Source organism: Thalia democratica, chromosome 5 (assembly GCF_965202585.1).
Source record: "Thalia democratica chromosome 5, ktThaDemo2.hap1.1, whole genome shotgun sequence".
NCBI lineage: Eukaryota > Metazoa > Chordata > Thaliacea > Salpida > Salpidae > Thalia > Thalia democratica.
Window position 1 is genome coordinate 38,307,096 of NC_139169.1, and position 27,946 is coordinate 38,335,041.

Consider the following 27,946-nt stretch of genomic DNA (forward strand, 5'->3'; position numbering starts at 1 on the left):
ATACATAACTGTTTGTTTATATAATTAATAACAATGATTCTATAATTTTTATTTCAACATTTTTTTTAGTGAAGTTTATGTCAAATAGAGTTAGAAATTGTGACTTTTAAAAGAAGCTTATACTTATTAGTTTAATTTACTAGTTTAAATGCTATACATGCAAAACTGGTTTTATTCTAAAGTTAAAAAGCTATTTTTTCTTTCTTTAAGAATCAAATTGAATTATATTTTTTTATCTAGCTAGTTATTAGTTCAATAAACTTAAATATTAAAAAGTTTAGCTTATAAGTTATAAAACTGCCAAACATATTTTAAAAATAATTTATTTTGAAAAAGTTCTAGTATTTGCTTAATTTTAGTTATTTAACTTATATAAGAGCATAATTTTTATACTTCAACAAAAACAAAAATGTAGACACAATGAATGAAATACATTCAATATACATGTAATTGTGCACAATATAAAACTAGTTAAGTACTTATGTTAAGTTCAAAACACTACAACTTTTCAGCACAGTTATTTTTTTAACATAGTTTCAAAATTACATGCAGTCTATAAACTTAACAGATTTATTTTCTATTGTTTTATTATTTTTCGAGCGTTTGATACGCAAAATTTAAATTAACCAAGATGAACCAGCATACGAACTGTCCGAGATTAGACACAACTCAGGGCGTTTTCACCTTCAACAACATGACGTATCAGGGTAATTCCCAATACCAAGAAACTCTTCCTTATCAAGAAAGCTCTCCATGTCCGCAATATTCTCCTTATCAGAGAAACACGCCTCAACAGGGAGTTTCCCGGTGTCAGATGTATTCCTCATTTGAGTCTCCGAATTCCCCTGTTGCGCCACCTGTAAGTTTTATCGTTAGCATGTTATCAGCTGATAATATTAAAATACAAAAATCAAACGCTAAATAAATAAAGTTTGACTTTTAAGATTTGAAAGATAGTTCACTCACAAAACTAAAAAAAGTACAAAATATTACAAATAGTATTTAGTGATGCAGAATTCATTGAGTAAAATATATAACTTTGGACTTATTAACCTTTTTTTTTTCAATTTGAATAATGCAGTAAGTTTATCTTGGTTGATTTGCAGCATGTTAGTTTGATTTTATTTCAATCAAGCTGCTTATATCCAAATATTAAATAAACACGTTTTTAATTCAAAAATATTTCAATTTAATACTAATTTTTTTTGTAAACTAAATTACTTTACAGAGTCCATATACTGGGTTCAATCAAAGTTCAACATTTTCTCATGTTAACCAGAACGCTGCAGGTTCAGCACCCTGGCGACAAAACTCGTTTCCTAGCAACAACAGTTACCTTCAAAGTTACACACCCACGGGAGGGACTTCAACTTACGAACCAACTGTTGGAACACAATATCAAAGTTCGACAATGTCGCCTGTATATGCCAATCTTACAACTGTCGAATCAGCTCCAAATGATCTTAACGGTCGGTTGCTCAGTTGCTGCATAGAATTAAAATTGAGTTTGTGTTTAACAAATAAACGTCAAATTCAAAGCTATCGTGGTGATTTTATACCGCTATCTATTAGTTTCAAACAAGTACTAATTAATAAACATTGTTTAGTTTGTAAAAAGAATATCCATGTAAAATCAAATATTTTTCCAATCGATTACAAAGTAAATAAACTGTAAGTTTGAGTGCTAGTTTAGATGTTAAAAATTTTTTTACTACATTTAAGAGATAATAAGTTGTTTAAAACTTATTCCAAATGTAACAAAATATAAGTTTATCGGTCTATAAGTTATAAAAAAACTTAAAACAAATATTGATAAGTAATAAAAGTCTAAAGCTGTAATTCGATCTAAATTTCTTCAAATATTCGATACAATATTTAATTTATGTACTCTTAAAAAAAAGATGACTCAAGTCCTAACAAAAAAACAGGACCTTTGTACCTATCAGAAATCCAACGTCCTTACAACGATCAGTTCTCAACAGATACCCAGAATACCCAGAACAAAGGAACTCTTCAAAATGGAGTTACTGATCAGAAGAGGGCAAGAGCAAGAAGAAATCGTACTTGTTACACAAGCCACCAGATGGCAGTGTTGGAGGGAGAGTTCTCGAAGAACCAGTATCCTAACATTTATACCAGGGATGACATCGCAAAACGGATCGGAAAAGACGAAGCCCGCGTTATGGTGAGATTCACAGTTTCGTTGCAAACTGTTTGGTTTCAATTTGATGTAAAAAAAGTATTTTTAAACGAAATACGAAAAATCACAATTACTTTTTAAAATTGTTAAAATTAAATTTTTTCCTTTACTTTTCTAAACAAGTGTTATTGTAGAATGGTAATGAGAAATGATGAAATTTTCAGGTGTGGTTCGCAAACCAACGTGCAAAGTTAAGAAAGACACTGAAAGCACAAGAACATCGACAAGCTCCACCTCTTTCCGGACAACCGCGGATTGCTGGACAATCGCAAGCTACCGGGCAGCAAACATAAATAAAATGATTATTTTTTTTTTTATTAATATTTGCCCAAAATGATTTTTTCAACATAAAAATAGCTGGCCTAAACAAAAACAGTTTCTGCAATAAATTCTTTGATTTTCAAAATTTTGTACTTATGTAAATTAAAAGTATGTATATCAGCAGTGAGACCACATGTGCAAAGACTATAAAGTTTTGTAATAACTATGTTGTAGTTCATATATTGGACAAAATGCTTTGATAAAAAATTAGTTGACTTATGTAACGTTTTCGGAGAATTGAAAGTTTTTATTATGTAAACAACAGTAAACATTTTTTCGCTTCTATAAAATTAAAACCGTTTCGTCAGTATGAGTAAACACTTCATATAACAATGCTTTTGAGGTAACCTATTAACAATAATGTATAGCTGTGTACTGGAATAAGTGCGTTAACAAATGTGTGAAAATTTTTAAGTTTTCCGAGTAACTAGACATTTTATCGAGTTTATAATACAGTTTATACAGAGGCATATTTTTTTTATAAGATTGAACTTAACAAACTGTGCTAGCATAGAAATACAGTTGAACAATACATTCTCTTTTATCATATTGAAACCTTTATCATATCACAATATCTGGTATTATTAACTTTATAACAAATAATTTTTCAAATGTTAAAGTCGTAGTCACTGGCTTGAGCATTTTTAATCTATCTTGTAGATTAAATCTAACAGTTCATAATATATTTCCAAGTGTTTCTAAATTTTCTATTTTACTTTTAATTTTAATCAATGATATAGGCGTTTTCGCGCGATATAGTTAAATAATGGAATACGGCTTAGTCATCTCAACGTGAAGGTACAATCAGTTTATTAAATAAGCTGTCTTGGATTGTTAAGCAGACAGTATAAAGTGATAAATTTTGGAATATTGGTCCTAGATATATTAAAGTTAAAATTAAAAATGAACCCACAATTTTTTTCTTACCTTGTAGTTTTTTAATTAAAGTAATTGACGAAGTTATAGCGTTGCATCAGAAATAATTATGTAAATAACCATACCATTTCATATACATGTAGACCACAATTTGTAAAACAAATGTGATGAGGAAGGGTAGTTATGTAAAGTGTATAGCAGGTTTTCCCAAAGTGGACCATAAGGGGACACTCGATACATTTCACAAGAAACTCTAAATTTACATTAGATATTCTGGGTTAGTTATACTGAAGACCAAAATAATAAGGACTTAGGCAAAATTTACGGGACATTTGAAACTTACACTAGGTATTCTTGGGTTGTAAAAAGTTGAAGTGTTGTTTTTTATTTTTCCGAAAAATAGGGCGTTTAAGAAATTATTTGGAAAACCCGGTTTAGACTAAGAAGGAAGTTCAATAATTTATAGAATTTGTGTTATATTTAACGTCTAAAGAAATGTTGAGTGAATTTATTACATATTAATAAAAAGCTTAATCTGGAAAGACATCAATGCTAAAGCAAAACGAACACTATTTGTATTTTTAGTCAAAATGTTGTTCATTAAATATAGTATGGTTTGAGCCTTACTTATAACAATAATTATGTAAAAACCTAAGTTTTATTCTGTAAAATTGATTAATATTTTATAAAGGTTGTCTATTATCTATTCTTAATTTTTTATGCGTTGTTTAACTAAAATAACATTTTGAAATAAGTTGTGAAAAATTGTTTGTATAACCAAAAACATTTTTTTACTTTCTATTTAAAAAAATATAAAAATGTAGACCAGGGGTGTGTTTTGACTATTTCCTGTTTCCTATGAACCCTCTGAAAAAAGAAAAAAAGAAAAAAGGAATCTTAGAATATCAATAAAAACACGTTGTTTATTGACTTTGTTTTGGTTATTTGATAAATTTTGGTAATGAATGTTGAATTAATAACATTGAAAGATTGAAAAGTTGCAGTAAAAAAAAAATGCTCGTTTTTGCCCAGCTGAAAAAGATTTCAAACAAAATTTTAATTGTGACGTCATAATAGGTAAAAGTTTTAAAGTAGCATTTTTTTCTTGGAAACTTTTTACTAAGATGCTTTCAGATCCCATAATAAATTGTTACTTAGTGTAAATAACTTTTAATTAAGTATTGTTTTTGAACTAGTAAGTACATTTTTACTTAAAAAATGTCCATTGTAATCACTAAAGTTTTATTTTACTTAGTTTATTGTATATAATAATGTTGTGTGAAGCTTATGTGTTTTGTTGTTATATAGTTTGTACTTAAACATTTATATTATTTTTTTTATGTTTCAACCAACTGGGTTTTTACCTTGAAAAGTTCAATTCAGAGAGTTTTTAAAATCATCATTAGACAACTACACAACCTGGCAATTTATTCTTTTATCATTCAATGTTATTTTAATATTTTTATTGTTTTATTTTTGTATATTTGTTGGTCACAAAGTTGATTCTTGATTTTTCAACTCAAAGAGAATTCAACCATCATTAGAACCCCTGCACCATCAGGCAAACATTTAAATAAAATTTAAAGATAATTAAATTTAATTGTATAAGTCTAAACATTTTTTTTTTGAAATTTCAGTTTTTATAGATTAAATTACTTGAAAAAAAGTATTTACATTTAAATAGATATATAAATGTAAAAAGTTTAAAATTTAAAAGAATAATTGTAAGAACTCCACCTATATTCACATTTAATTGAAAATTGAAATTCTCTTTATAATTTTTTTTCTAGTTTTAATTATTTTATAATATTTTTTTCTGACAAAATAGTTAGTTTTTATAGAGTAAGTTAGATATGTCTCTAATATTTTATTTAAAAAACAGATTTGAATTTTGGTACACAATTTGTAGGTTTATAAATTTTTTCTGGTATTTATGGTTTTAATTTATCTAAATTTAATACAGTATAACAAATAAAAAAATACAATATTTTTCTATTACTACTTATATATATATTTTTTCTACGCAGAAAAAAACATTTTAAACACAGAGTTTTCGGCTAAATATTGCGTACTTAACTGGCAATGCATATCTAAGAAATGTGTACTTAAGCGGCAAATTAGGAACAAAAAAAATTGTGAACCCTTTTCGAAAAAAGTCTAGACACGCCCCTGATGTAGACAACGTACATAAATATTTAAAAAAAACTTTCTAAAATGTATATTATTTACTAGATAATATAAACATGAATAAGAACATTTAGCTTATCAGGGTAGTAACTTGTGTACTGAAAAACCTAATAACGTAAAAGACTTTAAATGCATTTTGAAAGATTCCAGTTTGAACTGAGTGATATTTTACCAAAGAAAATTTTGTAAATAATGTATAACAGGTAGCATTGGGGTATCATTATCACATGTTCTAGTTAGAAAAATGCTTGTAATTATTTCATCTTCAAGACTTGTCATTTTTGATAACATTAATAGGTATTTTATTGTATTGGTCTAGCCACGATTGTAAACATGTCTTGTTATGTTTTTATTATATGCTAAATTGCTGCTTAAATATCTAATTTAATCGTTAATTATTATTTTTTTTGTTTGAACTTATACTTTTGCACAAGCTTACATTTTGTGCATATTTCTACCTAAATATTAATGTTTGTTGTTTAAAGTTATTACTGACTTAAGTGTAGTACTATTAACTATTTACTTATTTGTGTGTTTTTCTCTTGATAAATTTTCTAATTATATTACCAATAAATCTTTAACTAAAAGTTTTAAAAAACGTGTGTAGCTCGATGATCGAAAGAAGTTTTTTAAACCATGACCTTTGACCATATTCATAAGCGTAAATTTAAGTATTGTGCCCAATAAACAGTAAGTGTTAATTGTTGTAATCTGATTTCTAGAGCATTACCAAGTACATTGATGAAAACAGATCAAAAATGATTAGAATATTTTTAAATTAGGTACAGGGTAATTATAATAGTTTGGACATAAAAAGTTGAACAGAATTTATTTGATTCAGTCATGATTTTATTAACTTTAGTTTTTGAACAAAAAACTAACAAAAATCTATATTCTTACTTATTTGTTACAAAAAAAACATTTTAAATACAATCGTTGTAATGGTTTACAATGTGTAAAATCAAAAAAAAAAAATGTATTGATTTTAATTGGTAGAATTTAAAAATATATAATAATCAAGTTATATTATTTAAAACTTATTCATTTATTCATAGTAATTCTAAAAACCTTTACCTAAACTCTTATTACTCAATAAGGATTAGATGACATCATATAAACAAATAAAATTAAAGTTAAATTTTTTTTTAAATTTTTTCGGATAACGGCTTGTTTAAAACTAATAATAACTGTTCAAAATAGTACACAATGCAAAACTTTATTTATAGTTTGAGTTTACAATTTTGTTATGAAACTATACACTTTAAAAAAAAAGCTTCTAAAGTTTCTAAGCACTATTGACTGAGGTTATTAGTACATACTTATTAAAAGAACATATGACATGATAAACATGCTTAGTACTACAATGGTTTAAATTAATAGTTTAAACTTTCGATTAAAATTGTTACAAATACTATTTTTTACACTACTCTCGTCTTTTATATAAGTTAGTTTTGAAAAAAATGTTTTAGTTAAACATTTCTCCTAGTTTTAAATGCGCATTTATGTGAAACTAGCATTTGCTCTATAAAGTTATAGCTGAGAAATTTTAACTTTAATCTTTTAGAGTTTGTATAGATTTTTGGTTATTAGTTAATAGTTAATTTAAGTGTTTGTTTTGATTGTTTTTTTTTATTTTTATCGTTAAAAAAAAGTCTAATCATAGTAAATTTTATGTTATTTTCTTTTTTAAATTATAGTAAACAAATATTTCTTCTAACAAAAATTTTTAATTGCATTAACAGCAAAAACAACTACTGGTGTTTTAATATCGTTTTAAAACGTATATAGTAAAATAAAAATAAGCAATAATAAAAATTTCAGAAACAACCTTTGCTAAAGTAAATACAAGATAGAAATAATTATTTTGTTAAAACAAAACTAGACATAAAGTTCAACAAAAAAAGTTGTTGTAAAAATCAAAGATTAAAGAAATTAAAACATCAAAAATAACCATCAATCAAAAACGCACTTGTAAAATTTTGTTCAAAAATGCGCTTGTGTTAGTTTTCACACAAGAAATTGTAATTACTATAGCTTCTGTAACTTGAACTACTAATTTTACCAAAAAGTGAATTTTTGTTGCAGTTAAGATACAAATAGTCATTTCGATAATTCCCATCCAGTTCAAAATCTTCACTCAAAATATTTCCATCAGGTAGGACCCATCTACCGTTCTTCTTTCTTATCCCAATCCATACGTTACTTTGAAGATCGTTTTTTGTACAGAATTCCCTTTTTAAAACAATAAACAAGATTAGGCAGTTTAAGCGAAATAGATTTTTAATTTAGATATTAAAATAGTATTGTTTAAAAACAGGGGTCGGCAAACTTCGACCCTCGGGCCGAATTTGGCCTGTAAGGTACATTTCAGCTCAAAAATTATATTTTTATAAATAGTTATAAGAAAAGCTTTTCTTGTAAAGCTTACAATTATTGTTTATTGAACGAAAAAAAAAAACGCTCAAATATTTGGTCTAAGGACCTGGTGTACGAAAAAACCTTTTGGTTATCGAGGTTATATAATTAAGTTCTTAATTATATAATTGTTCGTAACTAGTACTCTACTATTGTTTATTTTATCACATTTTTGGTCAATATTCCGTATTATGTTGATTATTATAAATATTTTAAAATAACTGCGGCTCGCAGAAGACTTATTTTAGCAGTGCAGCCTGCCAGCAATTCTATTCAGGAAAAATTGCTCAACACTTATAAAAGGCTGCCGACCTTTATTTTAGATGTTAGTATATAATCGGTTTCAGTTCTTTTTATTTTAAAATTAATACAGTATAAACTACTAAAAGTTAATCAACTTAAATAAATTTACTTTCGCTTTTCAACAGTTTCAATGCCTCTAAATACTAAAGTTGTTCCTCGGTTATAACAAGTCTCGTTCGCTTTACTCAATATCGTTGCAATCATTACTGTAAATTATGAAAACAGCTTTGTTTGTACTAATCGATTTGTAAGGTTGCTAGTATCACAATTAAGTATATGCAAGCTAATTGTTTTTTGATCAAAGTATTAAGAGAGGTAGATAGTTAAAGTTATTTCTGTTGAAATTTTAAACAAAGCTATAAAGAAAGCCAAAACTAAACTTTTCCATGATTAATTTTAAATCAAAAAGTTTTGTTGTAAGTTTATACCAAATATTACATGGTAATTGTTAGAATACGTATAGCATCTACAATTTTAGAACAACCAGTGTGTCAGACTAACCGCAAGAAAACTTGAGCTGGTAAAAGTTGGGTACCCAGTTACCAAAGTTACACGTCCTATTGCCTTGGCTGCCTTGGGTGCGAGTTCTGTAATTGTACTTGCATGAGAGCTCCACTGTTGTGTTATGCGGTATTTTGCGAGGTATTTCATCACTTAAATGTTTTATGTGCTCCAAACTGCATTCTAAAGTGAAAGTTAAGTTCAAGTGTTATAAACTCAGTAGTAAACTTAACCGAACGACCATTAATCATGTTAACTTTTGCGATTTGATTTCTTCCTTATTGACTTATTAGGACTAACCAGGCAAACATAGTCATGATGAACTACTGTAACAGCCAAGCTGAAGGTGTTAGTTATTATACAAAGAAATTTTTTGTTAGTTTAATTCAAAACCAATTTAAATGGTTAAACAATCAATTTCGCTCAGTTAATAGTTTTAGTTTTTTATATTAAGTTAAACTATTTGAAATGAAACAACACATTATTAGGTTTATATTCAAAAAAAAATTTCCAAGAGTTTTTCTTACTTTATTGTTCAAGTTATTTTAAATGAAAAGTTTTAAATTTTTTAAGAGGTACCGAACTAAGAAACCTGTTTGAGTAAAATAAGTTTAAAAAAAGTCTTTTTTTCTGAACTAATAAACATATGTTCAAGTTCGGGATGTTATGAATTATACATGAAAAAAAAATTCAAGTACTTCTTTGTCGAAACAAAACAAAAACTAACCAGGAATAGTATGAACAGCGTTTGAGAATAGTTCTAACTTTTCAACTTGCTTTTTTAATAAATTTTCAAGATGTTCAATTTTTTTTTGTTGATTGAAAATGACAGTGTTGGTTTCATCTTACAAAAATTATTGTATTTAATTGTTGATTTTTTTCATTAAAATTACAAATTAAAAGTAAAAAATCTTTCCGATTAAAAACAAATTATTTGTTAATACATTTGTTTAAATCAGTCAGTTTTTAGTTGACTTTTAATAATAGTATCAAAATTTCCAAAATTACTGTATTTTTACTTGATTATGTCTTAAAAAACTGTAAAACTTATGTTTTGTTCCATTGTGTTGTTTAAGTCTTCAATCTTTTTTTCCTGAACTTTCATCTTGCTGTTCATTTCATCTATAAAAATATCAAAAATATAAATTAAATAATAGTATAAATTAATTAAACAAAAAATATAAGCAAAAATAAGCAATAAGATACCGCTACTTTGTAGTAATGATTTAATTTCTGCAGTTTGAACTGATATTGTCGCGTTCATGGACTTGACAAGTTTCTTCAACTTTGAACTTTTTCTTTCTTCTTTTAACAGTTTCTGCTCCAAGTTTCCGACCTCCTTCGAAAGGTCGACTCCGTTTTCGCCAACACTACCCTTTTCACCCTTTTCTCCCGTCGGACCCATTTTCCCTCGTATTAGGGAGTTTCCCGGAGCCACCGGGTCAAACTTGATTTGTTGCTGGTCGCATACGAGGCTGCATTGCTGGCAAACGCTCAACTTTGCAACGTAAATTATAATGAACAGCGCGAAAAAATATTTCATTCTACTACTTTGAAGTTTTGAACGAAAAAAAGCAACAATAAAAATTAAACTGTTTCCTGCTTTGATGCTCGAAAAACTGTTTTTTCTGAATAACTTATAAAAGTTTAGTTTCCTGCAGTGCAAAGAAATGCCCCAAGCTATATTTTTATAGAGAAAGGAACTGGTGCTTTTAACGATGATTGAATATCGGCGCCAGTAAGTTTCTAGCTTTGTGTACATAAAATGAAGTTCATAATAATTAATTTTTAAAATGGGAAATACGTTTACAAGATGCGTATATCAAACTTATAAACTGCTGATTGAAACAATAATGAGTTGCAAAAATTACAAAGGTATCATTATTACATTTACAGTTCTTAATAATTTGTTTTGTGAAAATGATTTAGATTTTTATAAAAATTCCAAAAGTGTAGAAATAGGCATGCTTTTTATGAAAAAAAAGGTTATCTTTAAAAAAATAAAAGTAGTCAACAATAAATATAAAAAGTCTTTATGATTGATATATCAGAATGTAAAACCTTGTCTCAATTCATTGTTAAATGCAACCTTAAAATTTTCTCTCCAAACGGTAATTCAATCTTTTTAACTTTTTTTTGCAGCTACTAGCGTGATAGCACTGAATTTGACTATGTGTGTTTGGTGGCTTGGGTTAAACATTTTTTGGTCATTGATGGTTTCCGTACATGAATGGCTTATTCGCTTTCTGCCTACTAAGTTTTTTCTTACTTTCCAGTTTGTTTTTTTATTGAAATAGTATCTAAATATTTGTATATATAGAGTAACTAAAAGGGGATGGTACAAAATTGTATCAGCTTTTTATTAATGCACTGAACCACTTTTATATATAAATATTTAAATACACAAAGTTTTTAAATATAGCTATGTTTTTAGCTTTTAGTTAGTGTTCATTTATTGTAGTTATGTAATTGTCTAATATATAAGCAAAACGCTTAATTAGTTAATACAATGATTTTTATCATCAAGGAAATACAAAGAAAAGGAAGAAGCTTACTATATGATAAGGACTTTAAATCTAAAAAAGTCTGTAATTTTTTTTCCAATTGTAAATAAACTTCAAAAAAAGGTTGATTTAGAAAAAAAATATACTCGTTATGAATATTATTGTGGCTCGTTTAAAACTATTTTTTATGAAGTTATACAAATAGAACTTGCGTTGTATATATTTTGAACTTCTTTGTAGATTTTAATTGTTCAAAAGTGACGAACTTCATTTAAATGTTTTATTTACACTTTAAAAATTGCAGACTTAAAAAAATAGAAATCTAACCTTTAAAATTTAGTAATGATTAGTAAATAGAAAATAATAAGTTGTGTGTTACACTAACTAAGCTTTTTCACATATTTAGAGAAGAGCCATGATACAATTTATTAAACATTTAGAGAACCAATAAACCAGGGTTTCCCAAACTTTTTTCACGACAACACCTTTGAAAAAATTTAAAACGCAATAACCCTCCTTTTTTTAGAATCCTATGAATTTCAAAACTTTTCTCTTAATATGTAGTCTAAGTTTTAAAACTACTCTCATTTTTACTTGTTTTTTTTGTTGTACAACGTGAACTTAAGAGTATTTAGTGTAAGTTTTAAATTATGGCATTTTGACCTTTTTACTAGTAACGGCTCCATCTTTTGCCCATTCGCAGCTTATGGCCACCTAACTTTCTAATACGGCCCACTTCAGAAATCTCTGTAACAAACGCTATCAAACTAGTGAAACATTTTGACTCGCAGAAATGCAATAAACTACAGCAGTCATAATGAAATTTCGTAAAAAAATACATACTGCAAGAAAAAAATAAAAGTATAAAGATAGTGTAGGTGAACATGTGTAATAATTAAACATTATTTCAATTATTACAGATGCAATATATGTTATCCAATTCGACTGTTATAAGTTTAGAAAAAGTCGTAAAACAGTAAGTACTAATTAATAAATTTATAAATTTATTAACTAAACTTAAACTTAAGTCTTTTAAAGTAAAGTAAACTAAAATAATGCGCAAACTGGTTTTTTATTATATACTCCAACGAACTTCTTTCGCTAAGATATATATTGAAAAACCATCAGCTTGGAACTTTCAATATTTGTATATAAACCAGGGGCGTCGCGTGGGGTGTTGCACTGTCGCAATTGCACCACCTTAAAAGTTTGTAAGATTAAATTATGTATCTATAACGTTTTAGCTGTTTTTTAGAAAAAAATCTCTTATAAAAATCCAATTTAGAGAACGACCATTTTGCTCATTACACTGCCGCAAACTCTTAGCTGATTGCCGCAAATGAACTCAAAAAAGCAAAATTTTCTTCAAAAATTGCCGCAAAATCAATATCTTGCGGTGAATAAGCTAAGTTGAAAATTCTCTAAAACAGTACAGGTTTAAGTATTATTCCACAAGCGATTGTAAACAAAAAATGAAAAGAAAGCTAAGCAGAGACAACTCGAGCGAAAGCAACTCGAGCAGAGGCAACTCGAGCGAAAGCAACTTGAGCAGAGGCAACTGGAGCAGGGTTAACTCGAGCAGGGACAACTGGACTTGGGGCGACTCGAGCAGAGGCAATTCGAGCAGAGGCAATTCGAGCACTGGCAACTCGGATTTTTTTTTCTGCACTACCTAAAAAAATACCAGGCAACGCCACTGATATGAATAACAGTTTTTCTTGCAAATAAAATGTAGAGTTTTATTTGCAAGAAGGTAGAATACAGTAGTTCATATATAAACTAATTAAAACATTAATAAACTTAAATACTTTAGTATTCAGTTATATCTAATTATTTTAGTTTAAATTTTGCCAATAAGTTAAAAAAGTTTAAAATGCTTAAATGTATTATTTGCGCTAAAATTTAAATGTAACTGTTCGTATTGCGAGTAAGTTTACTGTTTATTTAATTTCACCCTTTGTATTACACATATTATGGTTTATTTATGTTATCATTGTCTATTTAGATGACTGCAATTTGAGTTTATGTAATAAACTTTAATTGTAATAAATTATAACATACAGTCATTTTAATTAAACATATATCTCAAATGTTAATATAAAAATTAAAAAATGTTATTAATATTTTACTCCATATATACCGCTTAAATAAAAAACAACCAAGTAGGTTCGATTTACTTAAAAAAAAAGAGTTCTAAGTCGCAATTTATAACTTTAAAACTTTGAACGCGTTAAACTATAACTTAGCTCTTAAATAAAACTACAGGTGATTGATTTAAATATTGATTTTTAAATAAATAACTTAACTTTTTTATACACTGCAAAACTTTAAATATTTTACTAGTGAGTTAATAATTACGAATTGATATGAAGTTTCAGTTTTTGAATCTTTAAATAATCTTTTGCTTTGAATTTTTGTCGAAAATATATTATGATCAAATAAAATTAAACCAAAACTTTCATGCCGAACATAAAAGTCTCTAAATGTAAGATAGTTGTTTAAGTGCTATTTTTTAAGACTATATTCTTTTGCTTAATAGTATTTGAAGAATATATGTGTAAGTTTAATTAATAAAGTGACCTATTTTAAACAAGGTCACTTTTTTAACTTAAACAAATGTTTGTAAGTAAAATAAAACTTGCTTAAAACAAATATATATTTAGTATGTTAGTATATTTTTTACGGTTAGTGATAATCATTTCTAACTTGCTAGCAACAATTGTTCATAAGAACAGATTAAAATTTTATTTATATTTAATTAACTTAAACAACAAGTTAGTCTAAAAAAGCATATAAAATAAAATATTTTTTTTAAAGCTTTTTTATTCGAATTTTTCGAATATGTGATCAAAACTTGCTGTAAAATTTTGCAAAACAATATTCAATTTTTATTCGTAGGTGTTAAACTATAAGAAAAGTTAACTGTTTAGCTAAATTGAAATTTTGCTTTGAAATTTTTAACTGTACAATTTATAACTTTTGATACAAAGCACATTACATCAATAAAATTGACAGGTGTCGAATGTATAACAAACATTAGTTTGTTGCTTTTTTAGTTTACTAAATCAATGCACATTTAAAAATTTCTTGCTTGTTTTTGTGCATAAAGATTTGATTTTTGGCAGTATGTGCAGCTAACGCCTACGAATGTAACGAAGTAGCCCATACCTAAAAAAATTCAGCTAGTATGCTAAAAAATTAACTTCACTGTAAAGTGAAACAGTAAAACAAAATACTACCTACGTAATCAATATTAGTTGTGTTTTACCTTTTCTTTTACTGATTTAATGTTTTTTTTTTGTTAAGAGTTAAGAAAGTTAAACGTTACTAAAATAGTTTATTTAAGTTTTTAAAGAATTTAAAAGTAAAACTTAAAGCATAAATTATTTTTGTTCAATCCTTATCCTTTAAAACTAACAGAATCATTAGTTAATAAATTATAAAAACTCCTATAACTGCAAGAAATATGAAAATTTTAATAATTTATAAATCTAGTATAAATTTTCCTATATTCTGTTTTGAGTAAGTAGGGTTTAGTTAAACTCTAGTAATTTAAACTTAACATTTTAAATATAACTAATATAAAAATCGTTAATATTATATAATTTGGTTTTAAGAAAACAAATAAAGAGATCTTAACTACTGGAGGAGAAATAATGAATTTATTCTTTCAAGAACTTATTTTACAAACTAAGTTTCTAACTTAAAATAACAAAATTGTAAAATAATTACCAACTAAGTTAGAAACTTAGTTTGTAAAATAAACTCTTGAAAGAATAAATTCATAAAAATCGTTACTTGTAGAACTATCAAACAATAGTTTTAAAGAACAAACACCTATTAAAAAATTATCCTCATCAGATCACAAAAATATTTTAATTAAATATTTCAACTTAATCTTGAATTTTATTTAATACCTTAAAGTTTTTCAGACAAAATGTTGAACCAGAAATTGGAGTAACAATGGTTGCAAAAAGACTATAAAATACTCACTTAGTACTTTTTTCAAATATTTTTAAACCCCAATATTTTAGAAACAACAACATTTTTCTCTTTTGTTATCTTTTTTTATTAAATAATTGCATAGTTTAGTTTGTATCAAACTAAGAAAGCTTACTTCTTCTTTAGTAAAATTACTTTCTACTTGTGTTTTAGTCCTGATATTGATTTTGATAAACTCTTTTACAGTACAGTTAATCAAAAAAAGATGTAAAAAAAAACACAGACAACTTTAAAATGCTGTAAAAGTTAAAAATGTTAAATAAGTTGGTTACCATGGTTAGTTTTAATTAGTAAAGAGATATCAATAAACTACTAGGAAAGCTGTTTATACAACGACTTTAACAGCTTGTTTTTAAGTTTTCTATTTATACGTTTTTGCAATTAGTAAAAAGTTTTATTTTTGGAAAAAGATTTATTCTAACAAATTTCTTCACTAATCTTATACTTATAGCTTTAACACTTTTTTAATACTTTTTAATTAAAGTGCTGGTGAAAATTTTTAGTTTTGTATTATTTCCGTGAAATAAGACCATGTTTGTTTTAAACAAGTATCACTCATAGAAAAAAACTTAACTTAAAAAGTTGTAAAAACTTCTAGTTTTTCTGTAACCTAACTTTTATTTATATTTATTTAGTAATATTTATTTTTCTAAAGCAGAAATTCCTTTAAAAAGTGAATAGGCTTTAGTTTTAGTATTCTAATTTGTTACAATTCAAATTAATAGTTAAAATTTGATTTATTAGCAAAGCTTGAAAGATTTCAATAACTTTTGTAAAAAAAGTTAAAATCTATCAAAAAATACTGTATTTTTTTTATGTATACTGCAAACTAACTGCAGTAGAAAAATTCAAGGCGTAATGAATTTATTTTGCGTAGGTTTTTTTCTTCCGTTTACTTACATAATGTAAACTTTAACAGTTTTATTTCAATTCAAGTTTTATCTAGCAAACTAAAGGTGCATTTTTTTTTTTGAAAGAAACAGATGTTTTAAAGTTTTTACTTGAAAGACGTTGTTAACAAACACTTTTTATAATTCTTATTGAGCTTGGTTATATATTTGCTGTGTCTAGAACAAAAAATAAATGTTCTTGCTTTTGTTGAAAAAATAAAAGATAGTAGAAAAGACTTATAAGTTAGACAAGAATTAAAAAGCTCAAGTTTTATATTTAAAACGGAAAACCTAATAAAATTTTTGCGTTCTTTCTTGTTAAAATCTTTTCAGATTTTCAGACCTAAATATTGAATTTAAAAATTTGTTTTCATAAAGTCTTGTTCATACTAGTTCAATCATTAGGCCACAAGCTTTCGGTAGACTGAGAGCCGGTTTCTTTTTTAAAAAAACTCGTTAGTCAGTCGCAACCAAAAAAGTAGTTCTACAAACGGTTTATTATGCTTGGATGTTAAAATGACATGAAATTTAATAAGAACGAAACCAGGGTCTTAGTCTACCATAAGCTTGTAGTCTGATGATCAAAATGTTATGATCTTTATCTTAATTACAGCTTGCGTCACAGCATGCCAAAGTCAAGGCTTATGCTTTGTTAGACTTTCGCCGATGTTTTCTTTAAAAATTTGTTTGTAAAAACTTTGGTTTAAAGGGTTATACATAATTCTTTTAATCGTTTAAGAGAAACAAGTTTGTAAGCAGAAATGATTTTAGCAAACAAATAAGTTATATCAATCTGGCAAATCTTTTAAAGTTTTAAATATATTCAACAAGTTGGAGAAAAAATAGACAGTTCGGATAGCAATAGTTAAGGGTATTTAAAAGTTTAAACTTTTTATAGTAGTGTTTACGCAAAAAAAAAGTGCTTCATTATTTTAAAAAGAACAACTTTTAAGTCATGTTTTTTAATTTCAAACTTTGAAAAGTATCTGTGATTTCCTGCTTTATACTTAGAAGTTTTTTAAAGATTAATTAAATTTAGGTAAAAATAATGATTTAAAAATTAGTAAGAAGAACAGATAATAAATGAACTTAATCATAAGACTACAGCAAAGTTTTCCAAATTAGTTACAGCTAGCTTTCAAACAAGAGACTTACAAATTAATAAAGAATTAAATTGTAAAAAGGAGTGTTATAAAAAATAACGTCTAAATTTAATTATGAAAAAGTAACTAGGATTGTATGCTTGTTGTTTAGTAGAACTTTTAGAATACTTGAGCCAGTGATTGTGGAAAGTTAGTCTAGTTTTGAAGCACATAGTTTTTTCAACTTGCCTAGAAGGTTTATGTATGAACAGTTACAAAACACAACTTTTAAGCAGTAAATACGTTATACGCAATGAGCTCATTAAAGAGAGTACTTTCTATACAAAGCACCGTCGTTAGAGGATATGTAGGCAACCGTACTGCCTCATTCATTTTACAAGTTAGTATAATTTTCAGTGTTTTTAATAATTACTTATTACATATTAAAAAGCAATAAGTGGTAAAAAGTTTTAAACAATATTTTATTTTAAAACGATTCAGATACACCAATGTTTTTGATTTTTATTGAGTATGATTAAGTATTTTAACCAATTTGCTTAAAAATGGTTGCTTATAAAATATCTTACTAACACGTATGTTTAGAAAAGCAGTTTATCTTTGTGTTTGTCCTAATATTGATAACTTTGTCTATAAATTGAAAATTTTTACGTAATTTCATAAACAAAACATTTAAAAAATTATGTGTTTTGACAAATTTTAGCAGCAATCCAAATTAGTATTTATAGACTCAGTCTACAACTACCGTATAAATATTGTCCTTAAAACTGAAAAAATACATTAAGAAATAGACTGCAAAAAACTATTCATGATCATCTCTACTACATAAAAAACCTTTTCAAATCTTTAACAGCTGCTTGATTTTGAAGTGGATTGCATCAACATAATTCAATATTCAAACCACACAGGCTACTCTCACTGCGGTGGTCAAGAACTTTGCCCCACTGAAGTTGAAGAACTTTATGAAAATCTGAAGAAAAACGAAGTTGTTAAGTATGACTACGTTTTGACTGGTCAGTTGGGTGTTATCAGTTCTTAACATACGATAAAATAGCAAAAACAAAACCTTTTTTTTTTAATCAATGAAAAAATAAAACATTCAAAACGTTTGGTCCTACGACCTGGCGCACGAAAAACCTTTCAGTTATCGATTTGTACACCGTGGATACCTTTTAACGTCTTGTCTAGGACAAGTTCTTTTATTATTTTGTTCTTACTTCACAAAAAAATGAACACATTCGTATTTTTATAGAGAACTTACTTTTATAATTGTTGTAAGTTCGTATTTCTACAAAAATATTTTTGTTTGTACTTAAAAATTCAGAACTAATTTTTAAATTTTTATACTAAACTTTATTAGGATATCATAAAGTACATTAGTTCGTACTACTAAATATAGAAAAAATACCTTACTATTTAAACATCAAAATTGTTTTATTATGCGTTTGTGTTGAAGCGAAAGGCAAATTTAATGGACAAAAATTGTTTAAGATCACTACCTTTCAAATGTATAAAATGTACTGGTTTATTTTAATCGCATAAGTTACACTATTTTAGTTCAAATTAAACAAGAAGGTTCTTTTACTGATCATGTTTTTAAACCAGCTGTAGGTAAAAGTTTAAGTTATTTTTTGACTATATGCTTTAAAACTCATATAAACCGTTTTTTAAAATATATACTTATTTTTTTGATTTTCTATTAACAATCAATACAATAAACAGGTTATTGTAGAGATAGGAAAACACTAGAAAAAATTGCTCAAATTGTAAAAGAATTAAAAGAAATGAATCCAAATTTGATATATGGTAACTGTTTTACATAGTTTATTTTTTATTTTTTTTATTTGCAATTAACACAATATTAAAAAAATTAAACATATAAGATAGGGGTAGCTGTCAAATTAGCACTAAGGGACATAATTACACGAGTGCACAAAATTGCACAAATATACTTTTGCACAAGGTAAAATTCCACTAAGACTTTTTTGCATGAGCAGTCACTTTTGCACGAGCAGGCAATTTTGCACGAAGACATTTTTGCACTAGTTGTTTTTTTTTTACTATCAGTGTTACCCCTAACCCTTACCCTCGGTCGGTAGCTTTTTTTTTTTTAACTTTTTGTTTTAATGATTAATTTTGTTCTTTTTTTTTTAAATTTTACTATCACTGTTACCCCTAACCCTTACCCTCAATCAGTATTTTTTTTTTATCTTTTAGAGTTTTTTTAATTTTATTTATTTTTTTTCTGTTGGTTTTACTCTCGCGCAAAAATTTAACTCGTGTAAAGTTTACCCTTGGTGCATAATTGTCTTTGTGTAATTTTGTTCCCTCGTACAACTTTGTGCCCTCGTGCAAAAGTATATTCGTGAAATTTTGTGCAATCGTGCACTTTTTTTCTCGTTCAATTTAGTCTCCTCGTGCAATTTTGTCTTCGTGCAGTTTTGACCCGTTCCCTTAAAACAGATATGTATGAAGTGTATTGCATGTTTTTAATCTCTTTATGCAATTATTTATACTTGTTTGAGTTTTTATTTATCTGAACTGTTATTAATACCTTCTTTAATTTTCAGTGTGTGATCCTGTATTGGGAGATACTTATGATGGTAAAGGCATCATGTGGGTTCCAGAAGATCTTATACCAGTTTACAAAGATCAGTTTCTCCAGATGGCAGATATTCTTATACTCGATGAGTTTGAAGCTGAAATTCTTACTGGTTTATAAGGATATCAAAAATAATATATTTGCTTAAGTTTTTAGATGCAAACTATGAACTGCATTAAAAACTATGAATAAAGTTCTATAATACTCTTAATTAGCTAAAATGTGTTTAAAAATAAGCTTTTTATTATTTAAAATGTTAACTGTAATATTATTTGAACAGGTTTGAAAATTGAAACAGAGGCAGATATTCAGAAATGCATAATTAGTTTACACAGCAAAGGACCAAGTACCGTTGTAATTGAAAGTTCTACTAATAACGAAAACTCAAGTTTCTATGGGAGTAGAACTCTTGAAGGTGAGTAGTTTTTGTATTCTAAACAAGAAAACCACAGGCTCGATTGCATGCTTTTCTATAGTATATCATATTTAGGAATATAAATGTATCTAAAATATGATGATAATAACTTATCGTGATAAATAAATAAATACGAGGTTTAACTTTAACATTAGGTTTAAGAGTTTTTGAAAGTTTCAATTTAAATTTAACTAAAATATAATTTTTTTATGAATACTAATTTCTAATGGTAATTTTTAAAAATCAGAAGAGATTTGTTTGTCAGCTCTTATTTTATGTTATTCTACTTTTAAATTATTGGTTAAGTATTTTTTAAGCAATGTTTTTATATCATTTTTTTTTCGTAAAATGATTTCACATCATCGTAAAAAAAAAGTTAACATTTAAATTTGAAACTGACTCTTTAAGATAACAAATTGCCTGATGAAACGATCAAAGTGTGTATGCCGCATTTTGGAAAGTATTTTGGAACTACAGACGCTTTTGCTTCCCTGTTGCTTGCCTGGACATCCAGACATCCACAAGACCTGCAACTATCCATGGAAAAGGTGGCATCAACAATGCAGCACATCCTAAAAACAACTCAGGCCGCAGTAGAAGGTTGGTTGCAATAATTTGTTTGAACTACGAATTTAGCAATGTTTAAGTCACAGTATCCCAAATTCAGTTTCATAAACGCTCCTACTTCACAAATAACAAAATGAACGTTCTTAATCATTAAAAATCTAAAAATAATCAGTCTAAGTTTTAAATCTTCCTTAAGTTGTTTTTAAAACATTTTTTATTGCTACAAAGCTCAGAATATCACGTTTTTTTTAAATTTCTTTTGCGATTTACCTAAAACCTATTTTTTACGCTTTTCAATACAATCCATAGAATATTTAATATAAGAACATTCGGGTTTCATGTAAAATGTACCAAGTTCCCCTTACGACCCTTTTAATATTTAAACCTTTCTAGCTTGTCACCCCTTGACTTGCTAAGATGCCTCCAAGTAGCCATAAGGGCCACTTTATGAAACTCTGGTCAAAATTACTTAGCAAGTTTTGATTAAGCAGGTTTATAAGTAAAATAATTGGAAATCAACAGTACACAAATGTTTCTCATACTTTTTAAGATTTGAAGTTATTTGCAAGTTGTCATTTTTTACGAGATATTTTTAACAGGTCAAAAAATATGAAGTAGACTTCAATATATAAATAAACTATCTTTTTATGTTAATTTTTTTTTTCATTCTTACATACAATATAAGACTTAGTTTATACTTTGCTAGTTTATACATTTAATTTTGCTGAAAGTTTTTACAACATTTACATTAATACTCAATTGAAGCTAAGCAATGTTTAAGAAAGTTTTAGTCCAAATGTTAGCATGTTGTTATAAAAGTGACAACGTTTGTTATGTTTTTATGGTTCACCACAAAGTTTAACCAAAGCGTAGTGACTTGTGTAAACAATGTTTAGTACTTAATATAAGACGGTAAGCCCATTCTATCACTTTTAATTTCAAAACTTATTATTTGCGTAAAAATTTGTACGGTGTTTTTAAAACCGTGCTAAAGTAGATTTATTAAAGATAGTTTAAAGATACTAATTTATTTGTTAATAGTATTACGATTGATAATTTATTGCAAAATAGTTTTTTTCGAAAAGTATTATACTTATACACGACATAAATTAATTTTATTTTTTTCCTATAAAAAACTAACTAAAAAAGCATTATTCGACAAACGGAAATCAGCAAGTTTCAAATAAACGATATGTTTTATTACTGCTAACTATTTAAAAGTAAGTTGTTTTCAAAGCAACATCGCGAATACTTAGTTTTTTTTCTTATAGCAAAATAGAATAACAGTTTTTAGTTTTTTTTAAACTGTTAAAGCTTTTTGATTTTTATAATTTTATTTATATAATTATATTTACAAAAAAAAATATATAAATGTATTATATATATATATATTTATAAAATAGCGCAAAAACAAAATGGAGAACCACCAAAAGTTGCTGACATTGATCTAAGAATCGTACAAAGCAAAAGAGACATCGAAAATCCAACGATTTCTATAGAAACTAGTGTATTGAAAATTGATTAGAAACTTTTAGTGATTCACGTTTACATTGTTTTAATTTGTTTACAAAAGAATTTTCTTTTTGTGTTTATGTAACCAAATCAATGATTTATTCCGTCTTGTAACAATAAGCTAGAAAACAATAGTTTTAATGTTTATATATAGAAGTAACAAGTAAGTGTGTGTTTTAAAAGTATCAGTTTTTAGTTGTATTGTGTATGCAGTACTGATTTATATTCAACTATAATTTCTATATTTTTATCTGTATTTATCACTTTTGTTGCAAAAAAAAAATTATTTTATTCTATTTGACTTTTTTTACACTTATTGTTTTTTAATTGTTGTGTTTTAGATTGACAGTTATGAAAAATAATCTGTTTCGATGTGTTTTTCAAAGTGTTTTAAATAAACTTATACTCAGAAAACCTTTATATTTTTTTTATTGAAACAATACTACTTAATAAATGTTGAACATAGATTAAGTATTTGTTTAATGGTTTTATAACGTTATTTATATATTTAGTTACGTGTTTTTTCTATTCATTATAATTATTCTAATCAAACTTTGAAAACAAAAAAAAATATTTTAAAGTTTTATTTTTATTTTTTAAACAGTTAATGTATACAAATTTACAAAATAACACTGAAAAAAAAACTCATTATATAAAAACATTTAAGTATTAGTTTGCTTTAAGTTAATGAATAATTTTATAAGAAACTGTTAAGCTGTAAAAACTATGTAGTTTACTAATTACAATATATAAAGCCGTAATTCACAGATATATAAAATAAAATACTTTTAAATTTTCAAAAATTAGCAAAACTAGATAAATAATTACGTTTTAAAAATCAGCAGAAAACCTTGGACATCAGAAAAAGTAATTTTGAAAACTTAACATAGTTTCAAGTACTTAACGAATACTTAAAAGTAAAAATAAAGTTTGTTTATAACCTCTATGCATATTTTGATATTTTTAGTGAAGTAATTTCGGAAGCTTTAGCAGTTTTTTTCAATTCTCTCTTTTTGATAAAAGTTTTAAATTAAACAAAGATACTAGAAACTAGCAATAATTTGATACTTAATTCTAAATTGTCAATAAACAGATAAATTCAATGAAAAAACTTGTCTCTAAGATATATTTTTCTAGTATAGTTTATTTTTCAACTTAACTAACTTATTTGCTGTTTGTTGTTGTAAATACTGCTGGAAATAAGTTTCGTACACATAAAGATAAAAAACGTGACAACAGCTAATAAAAGAATATTTATAAATCGTTTAAATTTTTAGTGAAAACATAAAGAGTTTTATTGTTAAAACGGTATTTTATTTCCGAATTGAAAATTATTTCAATTAAAATTCCTAACCAGTCAAACTTTAATAAAGATAGAAATTAAGATATTATTTTTGCACAAGTTTTAAATAGTGTAAGTGATGATTTTATTTCTCAGTATTTTAAACAAAAATATTTTTGAAGTGTGTAATGTTAAATTTGTTGAATCAAGATTACTTAAATTTTTATTAATTAAAAAATGATGAATTAGATAATGTTACGGTTACTTCATACAATTAAAAAAGTTAGAGAAAAAGTGTTCTGCATTTTTAAAAAAATGTTAATCAAAAGTAGTTTAAAAACAAAACATGTTAAACCTAGAAAACTAAGTAATTACTTGCAATGGTTTTAAACAAAATTAGTTATTTTTCGATAGAAAACTAAGTAATTACTTGCAATGGTTTTAAACAAAATTAGTTATTTTTGGAACTTATTTAAATAAATAACATTTTAATACTCATGGTCATGGCTTATTGGCAATAAACACACCTAAAAACTTTAGTTTGTTGTTTATTTAGTTTTTATATGTTTAAATCAAAAATCAAAGTTTGAAAAATTAAATTAGAAACAAATTTAGTACAAAAATATATAAACTGTTTTTCAATTGTTCTGTTTATTAAGTTAAGCTTAAACCAGTTAGACTTTGGAGCAAGCAGAGTTAGTACAAAAAATACTTGATTATTAAAATTTTAAAGCAGTTAAACGTTTTTATGGCTTCTTAACTTCTTAAAAAGTACTTTTTTTGTTAAAAAATATATAACTACGGTATTTTGTCTTTGTAAGTAAGTTTACAAAACTTAGCATATCAAATTTATTTATTTTTTTGCTCATAATGAAAATGTTAGTTTTATATAAAAAGTAGTTATACTTAAGTTTGTGTTAATAGAAAATTGTTTATTTGTCTAGATTGTTTCATATAATCAACTTATAAAAACTAAACTATTTAGTAAAAATTGTTTTCATTTGAAGTTAAGAGCCTATTGTCAAAGAAAATTTGTAAAGAAAGTAACTTTTTATGGTTTAAATGTTTTGTTTTAGTAAACTTGTTTTTTTAAGTTTCGTTATATTTATTTCAATTTAAATATTTAAGTCAAAGTAAAGATAAGAACCTTTTTAATTATCTGTACTTGAAATATTTTCAAATCAAAAATTTGTAGCTTGTTTTTAACATTTGTATATGAAAAATTTATTATTAACGCAAAGAATGAAACTAAAACTAAACCAAAATTTAGCAAGTAAAGATTCAAAACTACCAAAAACATAAATTTAACAAGTATTTCTTACTTATGTACTTTTCATTCTAGAAAATGACATTTTTATTTTTGATTTTATATGTTTCTAGAGTAAGTAATTTAAAAAAATAAAATTGTGTTCGAAGTTGTGTGTTTTTTTTAATTTAGTTGTTAAAAAAATCTGTTTAAACTCCAACATATTGAAAAAAGCAAATTTTTCGTGTTATTAAAGTTTTGCAGGTAATTTTTTAATATAAAACTTGGTTTCAATTATACTATACGTTTTTATATTATGTAAATTAACAGAGTTTATACATTTTTATGAACTTATATTTAGCACCCTTTAGTTTTGTAATAATCTACTTTGTAATTTTTAGTACTTTCTATAAGTAAGCGTAAATATTTTACAATTATTACAAAAAAGTTAATTTCAGTTAATTCACACAGTCATTCAGCACAATAGCAACTAAAATGTCGTTTCCAACTGAGAACATCACGGAAAGTACCGCTGTAAGGATAAGAAAAGAGATGAAAAATCTCGCTTCTCGCGGCATCCTGAAAACCAAGATCAAGTCGGAAGTCAACCTCTTCTGGTGGGAGGTCGCGGTCACTGGACCCGAGGGAAGTCCCTACTTTGAGAAGAAGTACTTGATCAGAGTCCACTTTCCCATCGACTACCCCAGCAACCCGCCGTTGCTATGCATGAACACGTACATATTCCACCCCAACATTTTGTCGGACGACCCCTGTGTGGAGGACGCCCCCCACGGCAAGATCGGGCTTGATTATCTGGGGTCCGGGTGGGAGAAGGGGTTGAACATAAGCGACGTGTTTCAGAGGCTGGAGTCGGTGATGCGGAACCCCGATTTGGACCCTGGTTTCGTGGTGAACCAGCAAGCGGCCATTTTGTACACAAATGACCGGGAAATGTATGAAAAGCGCGCAAAAGAGAAGCTAAGTAAAAAATTTCATAAATGATTTTACTTCATTACTTTCTACTTCATTAATCGTTTGTCACAACTGTTATTTATATATACTCAACTATTAAAACATTTTAAAAGTTTAATTTTTACTGTTGTCCATTTATGGCATTTTTTTTGGCTACTTAATTTTATTGCAAATTACCAATTTATCTTGAAACTTCTTCGGTTTTTGAATTCGTTTGAAAGCAATATATTTAAAAAAATAGTGTAGGACTTATTTGTTTAGAATTTACAATTTAATAAATATTTTTATTATGTCATTATGTTGATTGCCAAAATAGGTTTTATATAATTTTAATAACAGTTGATCTAATTTAAAGTCTTGTTACATTTAGTTTATTCATTAAAACAAAAACGAAAAGTTAAAATGTGCAAGAAAAAAAAATCCGATTTATTTAAGTTATTGAACGATCAAAAAGCGCTCAAAAAATTTTGTCTAAGGACCTAGTGTACAAAGGAACATTTCGGTTTTCGAGTCGTACACCACATGCTTATAAAACTTCTTTCGAGCTGTTATATATAGTTTTTTTTTTATCGTTTATATATTTAAATCTTTACTAATAAAACAATCAATATAGTTTACGTTTTTGAATTAACTAACTAGAATTGAAAGCAGGGTGTCAACAGACTGTTACAAGTAACGGGCCTATTTCACTAGAATAAATTTTTGCAGGCAGCACATTATATAAAAAGTCCTTGTCGCTATTTAAAATAGTTGTTGTATTCAATAATGTACTATGTTAAACTAAATATGTGGTAAGATATGCACTGATGAAGTACTAGTGTTTACTAATTATGAATTTAATAGTGTAATTTCACGAATTTGTTTCAATTATTTTTTAGGTATGCTAAAAGTGTAAAAAACATATGACAGGCCGTATGTCACCGACCTGTGTTCTAAAGTTTAGCTAGGAAAACTAAATAAAATATTGTAACAAAACTAAAAGTGTATTTAAATTGTAGTCATTAAGGTAAACTTGTAAAACTTAAGTTTAAAACAATTCAAATTGTTTTAAAAACAGTATAAACTACAGTTATTTTATTATTGAACAGTGTAGGTTAACATAATTTAAGTTTTAGATTTAAGACCACTACAAGTAAACTTGTTTTTTTTAATCAGAGATAATAAAAATAAAAGCAACTACTTGCCAATTAAATAAAGTATTAAAAACAAAGTCATAAGAATTTTGTCTTAATTTTATTGAGTATCGAGTAATCGATAGTTAATTTTTTTAAATTCTACTTAGAAGTCTATATAACATTAAAAGTTTTTATAATATACTAACTAACTTACTTCCTTAAACCACGACGAATAGTTTTGTAGCTTGTTTATAATGTTTTTAGTTTACTAAATTTAACTTAATAAACCTGTTTTCTTAAGGTTTAAAAACGATTTACAATAACTAAAGCAGTTTTAATTCGATATTTTATTTTATATTTTAGTTTAGATTTTACAGCATTGCAATAACTTTTACCAAAGTAATCATTTAATCTACAAATAGCTTTTTCAAATCTTGTTAGTTTAAAAAATAATTTAGACCATTTATAACTGCAATTTATTTTACTCAAATAACGACAAAGTTTACGGTTTGAATACAAACAGTTTTCCGTAAAAAACTTTTTTAAACATTTTCAACATTGTGATCTATAAAAATATCTTCAGTCTTTAGCTGTAAATATTTTCAACTTTATATTAACAAATTAACAAGCAATTTAAACAAATCAACTTATATTTACACGTAGTCGAATACTACAAACATATACAAATTTGCAGACAAATAATAAACATTTATATGCATGTTGCATATATACAATAAAGTCAATTGTATATAGAACTAAAAATATTTAAAATCAGAAATAAAACTTTGATGGTATAGTTGCCTAAAAATCTAAATGTTGCAATAAGTTTAGTGTTATTTATAGTAATTTTAACAATTGTTTTAAAATTTTATAGTTATGCCCTTACTTCTTTAACTGTTTTAGTTATTAAAATTTTTTTAGATGAATTAGTTGTCA

At 26.3% G+C, this 27,946-nt stretch overlaps 2 protein-coding genes across 2 annotated transcripts; one reads left to right on the forward strand and one right to left on the reverse strand.

The window, feature by feature from the left end:
• Positions 1-7,357: 7,357 nt before the first annotated feature.
• Positions 7,358-10,346, reverse strand: LOC145837032 (uncharacterized). Its single transcript, XM_082944799.1, has 6 exons — positions 10,010-10,346; positions 9,851-9,925; positions 9,531-9,647; positions 8,804-8,986; positions 8,412-8,508; positions 7,358-7,816 (listed from the first exon to the last, which is right to left on the reverse strand). Exons 1-6 carry the CDS (start codon positions 10,344-10,346, stop codon positions 7,585-7,587), a joined length of 1,041 nt encoding a protein of 346 aa, XP_082800925.1. The 3' UTR covers positions 7,358-7,584.
• A 7,248-nt stretch (positions 10,347-17,594) lies between these two features.
• LOC145836495 (pyridoxal kinase-like) lies at positions 17,595-25,925 on the forward strand. Its single transcript, XM_082944293.1, has 8 exons — positions 17,595-17,681; positions 18,153-18,312; positions 19,022-19,105; positions 19,870-20,013; positions 20,182-20,316; positions 20,725-20,916; positions 22,287-22,390; positions 25,395-25,925. The coding sequence occupies exons 1-8, from the start codon at positions 17,595-17,597 to the stop codon at positions 25,923-25,925; spliced, it is 1,437 nt and encodes a 478-aa protein (XP_082800419.1).
• Positions 25,926-27,946: the final 2,021 nt, after the last annotated feature.